This window comes from Cottoperca gobio, chromosome 21 (assembly GCF_900634415.1).
Source record: "Cottoperca gobio chromosome 21, fCotGob3.1, whole genome shotgun sequence".
Lineage (NCBI taxonomy): Eukaryota > Metazoa > Chordata > Actinopteri > Perciformes > Bovichtidae > Cottoperca > Cottoperca gobio.
The window spans coordinates 10448554-10459370 of record NC_041375.1 but is presented as its reverse complement, the minus strand read 5'-3'; the positions used below and the strand labels follow the sequence as shown (position 1 = coordinate 10459370).

The window sequence follows — 10817 nt, the reverse complement described above, 5'->3', positions numbered from 1 at the left end:
GTATAACAATCTAAACGGCCATTTTTATTTATGGGTTTATCCACCACATTTTTAAAGCTGTGAAGATATAACATTAGTTGCACGACTGCAGTACATTATAGGTATTAATATTATTGTGCCAACCTACCATATTACAACTAAAAGATAAAACTCTCAAATAGAACAAACAACTTGACTAAGGCACAGAGTCCGTCTAGTCCATAACTCACGATCACCCCATGTACGTCCCTCCATATGACATGCAGTCCCTCATCTGTACGGAGGCAGAGAGTGTTTGCAGTCTGTGGACCTGGAGAAGGTTCACGTCTGTCTTGACGTGTGTTCAAGGACTTCCCATGTGATGAAGATGTGTTCCATATCTGTGTGGACCTCATGTCAGAGTATAACCTGACATTAACAAATGATGTGTTTGAAACCATTGACCTATACATCCAACGTCCACTGATGTTACCCCACGACTGTTGCGTCATGTTCAGTATGAACCACATCCTGAAGTACGCGGACGACACAACTGTGGTGGGACTCAATCAGGGACAACAACGAACTGGCCTACAGGGAGGAGGTGAAACATCTGACAGACTGGTGTCACACCAACAACCTGATCCTGGATGTTGACAAAACAAAAGAGATCATTGTTGACTTCAGGAAAAAGCAGCACTGTCACACACCACTCCTCCTCAACGGCTCAGCAGTGAAGACTACAGACAGCTTTTGGGGGTGCAACTCACAAACAGTCTGACCTGGTCCCTTCACACCTCCTCCCTGGTGAAAAAGGCACAGCAGTGCCTGCACTTTCTGCGCAGGTTGAAAAGAGCACAGCTCCCCCCTCCCATCCTCACCACGTTCTACAGAGGCACCATAGAGAGCATACTGACCAGTTGCATCTCTACCTGGTCTGGAAGCTGCAACACCTCAGACTGGAAGTCTCTGCAGAGAGTGGTGAGGACAGCGGAGAGGATCATCGGGACGTCTCTTCCTTCCATCAGAGACACTGCTAATAAACGCTGCCTCACCAGAGCCCAGAACATTATAAAAGACCCCACTCACCCCCCCCCACGGCCTGTTCTCCCTGCTGCCCTCTGGTAAGAGGTTCCGCAGCATAAGGAGCAGAACAACCAGATTCTGCAACAGCTTCTTTCCCCAAACCGTCAGACTGTTGAACCAGAAATAACTTCTCTCCAGAGCAATGTGAACTCCACTCTAAGAACTGTTAAATGTATATATTTAATAGAGTGTATATATGGTATTTATATAAAGTACATTTATATTTTAAGTACACATTTTATTTTATATTCATGCATCAGCACCACAACACTTTTAAATATTTATGACCACTTTTACAGTCACAATTTATATTTCATATTATATTATTATATTTGTTTCCTGTTTAATTATAATATACTTTAACCTGTGATGAATGAAAATATAAGTGTGGCTGTTTGAGACGCATCAAATATGTACCAAATATTTTCACACACACAAACAAAGTAATGTGTTAGATTGACTATGTGTAAATACTGGGTAGAAATGCAAAATCCACACATGTATTAACTGAATTATTTATTCAAACATTTAAACAATCACAGCATAAAAAAACTTCTGTTTTCATTTTAACTTCATTTTAATTGAACTTGCTACAGCATCATGGAAAATAACTCATTTAGAGGTATTCACAGAAAGTGCTCATCGAAACTTAAAGTAACATGTTCTTAAACTGAAAACAATGTTCAAAAAAAACCAAAAGTGACAAAGTATTAAAACATATTGACAAGATGTTGATGCTGTGACACTCCGTACGGACGTGTTCATGTCAGCTGAAATCTTTGTGTCTTAGACAATGTGCATTACCCACACGTTGCTTTCTAACACCTTGTTCATTTCATGTCGAAAATCTGGGCAGCTACCGTAACTGACTGGCAACTCCAAGTAACAGCCACATGTATGAGCAACGGGTCTTCTTTGAAATCCTTGAACTTGTGTGAAGCTGACAGTGATGCTCTTTCCTGTGAACAAATCTGATCCTGTGCAGGAAAAAGGAGAGGTGCAAAACGTTTCATTGTACGTTGATAAATCTCAACAGCAAACATCTTGTTGCATGCAAGACGATATTTAGTAGGATAAGGAAAAATGCAACATCTGTTCTAATTGGTCCCTTCTCTCCTCTCCTCCTCTGCCTCCTTCTCCCCTCCTCTCCTCTTCCTCCTCTTTCTTGTCCTTTTCATATCCTCCTCTCTTCTTTCTTTTTTACTCCTCATCCTCTCTACCTCATCATCTCCTCTCTTGCTTTGTCCCTCCTCTTCCACACTTCCTCACTCTCTCCTCTCAACAATTCCAAAGGAAATTCACAATTTTAGTCGCAGGCCCTAATGGGTTAATACAGTGATTCCCAAACTTTTTCTGCTTGGGCCCCCCTTTTGTAAATAAGAATATTTTTGAGTCCCCCCCTGTCACAAACGTGTCCATGTTATAGACGGAATCGGAGTTTCGGGCTTCCGGTGGAATCGCAATGCATGCTGGGGTGGCAAGCCTAGAAAAGTGAGCACCAACTCTACAAGGGCCGCCATATTGGATTTCTTCTCTACGTGTTTACATTGTATTTAGCTTATTCTTCAAGCGTGTTGTAAACAAACCTACTACTCTACAATGAGTTCTGAACTCCTTTCTTATGATGAGGTTCAGATGTGGAAAGTCGAAGCTTTGAAAGTATTTTGCCGCAAGCGGAATTTAAAGGTTTCAGGAACAAAACTGGAGCTTATTGCCAGGGTGTTTGCTGCATCAGAGATGAGCATTGAGGAGCAACCAACAGCTAACGAAAGAATTTCAATCACAGAAAAAGAAAAGACTAAGCTTTTGGTTATGCCGAGTGGCGTTTCAGTGCCCGATCCCTTGACATTGCAGGATGGCTGAGTCAATGAAAACAACAGCAGGACTTCTTGGCCGCCGATATACCTCAGCGATATAACATTATTTTTAATGTCTGACCACCCAGGGAACGATGCTGAGTTTCATAAACGAACTTTGAACGAATACAAAGAAGGCAAAGCATTTAGACTGTTTGACTCTGGCTGGTTGAAACAAATATCTTTCAATCCTCTCGCAGATTCTGAGAATAGCTTTTTGAAAGCAAAATGTACTCATTCAATGAAAACTTCCCATACGCCACATTCAGCATGGATCTGCACAGTCAAGAAAACTGGCGATATCATAAGTGCTTATTGCAGTTGTGTTGCAGGGTAAGCTATTATAAATATATACCTAACTTGTGTTTGTTAATTATTATAAAACTCAATATATAGAAAGTACATTTGTCAATATATAAATCAAGTAGATAAACTACATACCCCAGGTCGAGTTCAGGATCAGGGAATTCATGTGTTGGTTTTCCTTGCATGACATGCTCACTGCAAATCCACAAAGATTTCTTGGGCTCCCAAGACTTCCCATTGTAGTCCTGTCTCTTTACAGCTTTGGTCCATGCTAGCCTTCTATCATTGTTCGTTAGTGCTGTTGGAAATGGAAATAGTTCGAACGGGGGCTTGCAGTCGCAATTTTTGCAATCGTGAAGCTCACAATGAGATTCTGTCCATTTATTTAGCTTTCTCCAACTGTTTGAACATCCTTTCACCACACAATGTCGGTGTCCAAATCCCATAACTAGAAGAGCCATGATTACACACTAAAAACTAGCCAAATACAATGTAAACACGCTTGATGAATAAGCTAAATACAATGTAAACACGTAGAGAAGAAATCAAATATGGCGGCCCTTGTAGAGTTGGTGCTCACTTTTCCAGGCTAGCCACACCAGCATGCATTGCGATTCCACCGGAAGCCTGAAACTCCGATTCCGTCGATACTAGCAGAGCGGCCCCCACTTTGGGAACCACTGGGTTAATATAACTCATATATTGCACACTCCTGCCCGCATTAAACAGCCTCACTAAGTTCTAGATTTGCACGGTGCCGAGATATCCATGCAAAATGAATGATATCCATGCTAACTGTACCACTTCAAGGGTTACGAGGTGATGTCACTGAGAATAATCACTGATATTAGCACTTTCAATAGAATAGCAAACTGAAAAGCGACAAAGGACGACAGTGCTCATTTACAATATTCGCACAACTTTTTAACCATTACCTTGCACGTAGGCTACAATAATTAGAGGTGTATTGTAGCTGAGATAACACTTGCCGACTCTTAATTTAAGAGCTATGCTGATACAGCGGCCTCTGAGTAACATGAAGCAACTCACCGCAGCAGTCAGCCTACCTACACTGTTTTCATTAGTGATGTGAACCACAACACTAGAGGCATATTATAGTTTATAACAGGTATTTTTGGAGCATCATGAACTGCATTGTTATACAAACTGTAGTTTAGCTGCAATGACTGCTAATTAATGTTACAATTAGGCTATATGTACTATCTAACGCAGTGACGTGCGGTGAGGTTCATGGCTGGGGAGGCACTGACTCTTTCAGAGTCAGATTTACAAATATATGAACCCAACTGAGTAGCTTATTCACCATTTTCTTGGCAGTATGAACATTGACTACTGGTTATTTGTTTTGTTTTTTCAATGTGGTTTTATGTCACATCAGCAAGACTAAATATGTTACACGCTCTGCCTCCCCTGACCGCACGTCCCTGATCTAACGTTTACAAAAGTCACCTGTAATAGTTACCTTATTTAGCACTGCATGTCGTTTGCATGGTGGAGCAGCGAGGTGATGAAGGGACATTGAAGACAGCGCCACTGTAATGCATGCACACTTGTTATCTCATAATTATGACTTAGTATTTCATAATTCTTTTTTTTACTGGCGGAAATAGGCTTCCATACAAATCCGCTCAACGGGCTTTATTGTTCAGATTCACAAATATCACAGCTTTCCTATGCAAGACAAGAGTGGTGTAGATGAAACTCCATGTTTCAGATTATCAAGATAGAAGTCCATTTAATGTGTTTCAACCTTCAGCTTTTATGAAAACATGCACATTGCCCATAGATTTCAGTTTGAGTCCCCACCAACTTTCAGGAAAGCTGAAATATACCCACCAACATTTTATCCAGTGGAGATGTGTTTCAGTGCAGTATTATTGATGCTGCTGCCAGCAACAAATACTTAGTCATGTACTATTTTTGATCTCTTCACGTAAATAAATCTATTTATTTGACAGCTCTGTCGGTGTAGGCATTTATGTATGGGCATTAAAAGTGACAAAGCATTGCAATACACATACTACAGCAAAACAGTAGTTGTAATTAGCAGTTTAAAGGTGCAATGTGTAAAATACGGCTAGAATTTAGGTTTATAACATAAAAAAATATGAGCTTACGTTAACAGAATGTGAAGAGGTTACAGTGTTGACGTGTCAAATACCAAGTCTTGTAATACCACTTGTTCCTCTAGAGGTGATAGTGAGTCACTGTAGAGCCAGTCTGACCCCGGTTATCTCAGAGTTTCAGCACTTTGGTGGAATTGTGCATATTCTAGCCCTGCTGTTAGTTAGTTGGCTTCTTTATTTTTATTTATTTTTATAACTGATGACTGTAAATTTAGATTGTATAGACCCAATTGTAAAGGTGAAATGCTGGCCTCTATTTCTTTGGAGCAGTTGAGTACTGGTAGAACAATGTTTACTGTTGTCTGGCACAGTGTCATTATTCACACTTGGAATCTAATATCAGAAAGTCTGATATTTTCAAAGTCTATACATATAGGTGCTTCATGAGTAAAGATTTTGTCAGAAAATTGAAAGTATTTTAATCAAGGGAACTTCAGGTTTACTCTGATTAGCAGCAGCCAAGCTGAGAAATGAGCTTGTTGACTGATTCTAAAAGCATTGTTTCATCAAAAGTCATGGCACATTTGTAGGATATATGTATTTACACCACTTACCTACAATGACTTTTAAAGTTACTGCTATAATATTGTAATGCTCAGATATTGTTCTGTGCTTGGCTGTAATATACTGTTTGGCAGTTTTTTTCAGTTTTACTGAAAGTTGATAATTCTAGGAGTTCAGGATTAATCAGTAGTTGCATATCACCAAAGCAATCCATTTATTCCACTGCAACAATAAAAAAATCCACATATCACAAAAAAGCCTTTGCACCCTTTTGTAATGTTTGCACAGTAAATAAATACAATATTGTGGAAGACTCCTATCCACAGTCAGTTACAAAGGACAGACAGAGAGTCACACAGCTTTATTCACTACTGGTAAAGTTCTGTAACAGTCCCAGCTCCCAGGTAGTTCCCCTGTCAGTGGCTCTGTGGCAGCGCTGTGTTATGGCTGCAGGAGGGTCTCCATATCCTCTGGAACCCAGCCTACTGTAAGAGAACAGAACCAGACCATCACCATGCATTTATTATGTGACTGACTACCTGATTCCTTTTTTTCTTTGGATGTTTTCAGACAAACAACCAAAATCTTCACGTAAGAGACTGAAATGAGACTAAATGGTACAACCATAGTCACAAAGGCAAAAAGCAGGTCGGATATCTTGATAATTATTGAAACTGAACATGCAAGTTTAATTACTAAGTGATGGTCACAAAACACTTTATCAATGACATTTCCACAAAATGTCAAACGGATGACGAATGAAAATAAGAATATAAAGTTAAGAAATGAATACAGCCATACAAACAGAATAATCATACTTATTCTCCCTGTGTTCATAATAACATTGTATTGTAAAGGATAACAAATAGAGACGTATCTGTCGTAGGCCATGGCAGCTAAACTGCAAAACTCAACAGAACCACATGTGTAGAGACAACACATTTGCAGAAAACACCATGGCAGAATCACTTCATGGGTATCTGAAAACATCTGTGAGAGCAGAAGAGGATAAATTGATGTACTGCCACCTATTTCACTCATAATATATATACATCGGATCATGCAAACTTCTGTTCACATATATAACCACAATAAGAATTGTGTTGGCCACACATATGGAGAGGTACCATAACAGCATTAAGCTGAAATACAGGTATTTTAACTTTCCAATGTTGCCATAGGCAGCCAGCACAAAATACACAACTTTAGTGGAGTTCTCCATTTCTTTCTTGTGTAATATGGACACCACACAGTTAAACACAAAGACTCACAAAGTAATCTTATTGGTTTGAATCTTACTCAGAGTTTGTCAAAACTTATCTTCCCAACAACCGAGCAAAATCTCAACAACACGGATGTCTGCATACCAGAGTACAACAGCAGCACAGTGTGCCTCCCACCCTGGTCAAAATAACACAGCTAAATGGATTATGGTCATAGAGGAATATAACATCACTTATTTGGATAATGTATTATGATGTAGACAACTGTTCAACAAGTCTTTTCAGTCACCTGCAACAAAATATCAGGATGTACATATTAGTAATCCCAGAACAACATTAGGCATACGGTATATGAACAATCAAATGAACATTTTACAGTTAGTTGATGGGTTGAATGAGATCAGCTGCTGAAGTCTTTGGCCACGCCCATCACACACACACACACACACACACACACAGAGTCAGGGAAACACTAGGGATACAGATGGGACCGTGACAGTACCTCCCACCCCTCAACGGGAGCCTCCAGGCGACCCACCAGGCTTGTCCGGGTGGTCCCGGTGGAAATCCCGAATGAGAGAGTGGTCCAGTATGAGCTGGCGGGACAACCACATCCTTTCCTCTGGACCGTATCCCACCCAATCCACCAGGTACTAGTACCCACGGCCCCGTCAGCGGATGTCCAACAGTCGTCGGACCGTGTAGGCCGGGTGGTTGTCGATAATTCGGGTGGGTGGAGGGGCGACGGTAGGAGGGCACAAAGGACTAGATGAAACTGGTTTCAACTGATATACATGAAAGGTGGGATGAATCTTCAGGGATTATGGTAATTTCAGTCTGACTGCGGATGGGTTAATTACCCTCTCTACCTCAAATGGACCAATGAAACAAAGCTTTAACTTCTTGGATTCCACCTGTAATGGAATGTTTTTAGAAGATAGCCAAACTCTCTGACCAATTTGCCACTCTGGTGCGGGAGTCCGTTGACGGTCGGCGATGCGTTGGTTACACTTAGTGGTCCTCAGCAGAGCCGAGCGAGCACCCCTCCAAATCTTCCTGCAGCAACGCAGATGAGCTTGGACTGAGGGCACCGCAATCTCGTCCTCCTGGACTGGAAACAAAGGTGGTTGATATCCCAAAGAACACTCAAATGGAGACCTACCCGTGGCGGCGCAGGAGAGCGAATTGTGGGCATACTCGATCCAGGGAAGATGAACACTCCAGGAAGAATGAATGAATCTACTCCACCTGGTCATATTAATACTCACATTCCTCGAGGTACTGGCCGAGGAGGTGGAGTTGCGGCCATATTTGACTCAAACCTCTTGATCAGTCCTAAGCTTAAACTAAACTATAACTCTTTTGAAAGCCTTGTTCTTACGCTCTCAAACCCAACATGGAAAACAATAAAGCCAGTTTTATTTGTTACTGTGTACCGCCCTCCTGGTCCGTATTCTGAATTTCTATCTGAATTCTCAGAATTTTTATCAAATTTAGTCCTTAAAACAGATAAAGTAATTATTGTAGGTGACTTTAATATTCATGTGGATGTTGATAGTGACAGCCTTAATAATGCATTTATCTCAATATTAGATTCAATTGGGTTCAGTCAAAATGTACATGAACCAACTCACTGTTTAAACCACACTCTGGACTTTGTTCTGGGATATGGTGTTGAAATTGAAAGTTTATCAGTGTGTCCACATAATCCTCTTTTATCAGACCATTTTTTAATAACTTTTGAAGTCCTGTTACTGGACTACAAGCCAGTAGGCAAAATATCCTACGCTCGATGTTTATCTGAAAGTGCTGTGACTAAATTTAAGGAAGTGATTCCATCAGCACTTAATTCAATACCAGGACTCAATATCAATATAACAGGACTCCAATGCTAACTTTAGTCCCTCCCAAATTAATCATCTTATTGATAGCGCTGCAGCCTCACTGTGAATAACACTCGACTCTGTCGCTCCTCTAAAGAAGAAGATCATAAAACAGAAAAAGAAAGCTCCATGGCTTAATTTACAAATCCGCAAACTAAAACAAATGTCGAGAAATCTTGAAAGTAAATGGCATTCCACTAAATTGGAAGAATCTCGTTTAGACTGGTTAGATCATCTTAAAACGTATAAGAAGGCTCTCCGTAATGCCAGAGCAGCTTATTACTCTTCCTTAATAGAAGAAAATAAGAACAACCCCAGGTTTCTTTTCAGCACTGTAGCCAGGCTGACAGAAAGTCACAGCTCTACAGAGCCTTCTGTTCCTATATCTCTCAGTAGTGACGACTTTATGAGTTTCTTTAACGATAAAATTATAATTATTAGAGACAAAATTAATCTCCTCCTGACCTCAATTGGTAATGACTTAACTTCAACTGTTGGAATTTTAAAAACATCTGTAACTCCTGAAATATATCTAGACTGTTTTACTCCAATCAACCTTAACCAACTAACTTCAACAATCTCATCGTCTAAACCATCAACCTGTCTTTTAGACCCGATTCCAACTAAACTGTTTAAAGAAGTTTTACCCTTAATTAACACTTCGTTATTAAATATGATCAACCTGTCTCTATTATCTGGCTACGTACCAAAATCCTTTAAAGTAGCTGTAATAAAACCACTTCTTAAAAAGCCTAGTCTTGATCCAGAGGTTTTAGCCAACTATAGGCCGATATCTAACCTACCCTTTCTCGCTAAAATCCTTGAGAAAGCAGTCGCAAAACAGTTGTGTGACTTTTTACATAATAATAGTTTATTTGAGGTTTTTCAATCTGGATTTAGAGTTCATCATAGCACAGAGACGGCACTGGTGAAAGTTATCAATGACCTTCTATTGGCATCAGACAAAGGACTTGTCTCTGTTCTTGTCTTGTTAGACCTCAGTGCTGCTTTCGACACTGTTGATCATGACATTTTACTACAGAGACTGGAACATTGTGTTGGCATAAAAGGAACCGCACTAAGATGGTTCAAGTCCTATTTATCTGAGCGATCTCAATTTGTACTTGTTAACGATAAATCCTCCATGACAGCCAAAGTCAGTCTTGGAGTTCCGCAGGGTTCTGTACTTGGACCGATTCTATTCACCTTATATATGCTTCCTTTGGGCAATATTATAAGGAACCACTCTATAAACTTTCATTGTTATGCGGATGATACCCAATTATATCTATCAATTAAACCAGATGAAACCAATCAATTGGCTAAACTTCAAGCATGCCTTAAGGACATAAAAACTTGGATGTCTAGCAACTTTTTGATGTTAAACACAGACAAAACTGAAGTTATTTTACTTGGCCCTAAACGCCTCCGAAACGCATTTTCTAATGACAAGCTCTGGATGGCATTAATTTGGCCTCCAGCACCACCGTAAGGAATCTTGGCGTTATCTTTGATCAGGATCTGTCGTTTAACTCCCACATAAAACAAATCTCAAGGACTGCCTTCTTTCATCTACGTAACATTGCAAAAATAAGACACATCCTGTCTCAAAATGATGCAGAAAAACTAATCCATGCATTTGTTACTTCAAGGCTGGATTACTGCAACTTATTGTTATCAGGTTGTCCCAAAAAGTCGCTTAAGACTCTTCAGTTGATCCAAAATGCAGCGGCACGTGTATTGACTAGAACAAGGAAACGGGATCATATTACTCCTGTATTAGCTGCACTGCACTGGCTCCCGGTAAAATACAGAATAGAATTCAAAATCCTTCTCCTGACTTACAAATCAATT

General features: G+C 40.1%; 1 protein-coding gene across 1 annotated transcript; it reads right to left on the bottom strand.

The window, feature by feature from the left end:
- Positions 1 to 6298: 6298 nt before the first annotated feature.
- Positions 6299 to 7176, bottom strand: LOC115026513 (olfactory receptor 10A6-like). The gene is given in 3 exon segments (XM_029459364.1): positions 6299 to 6342; positions 6394 to 6902; positions 6904 to 7176. Coding segments are annotated over 3 exon segments (729 nt in total). The 5' UTR covers positions 7080 to 7176.
- Positions 7177 to 10817: the final 3641 nt, after the last annotated feature.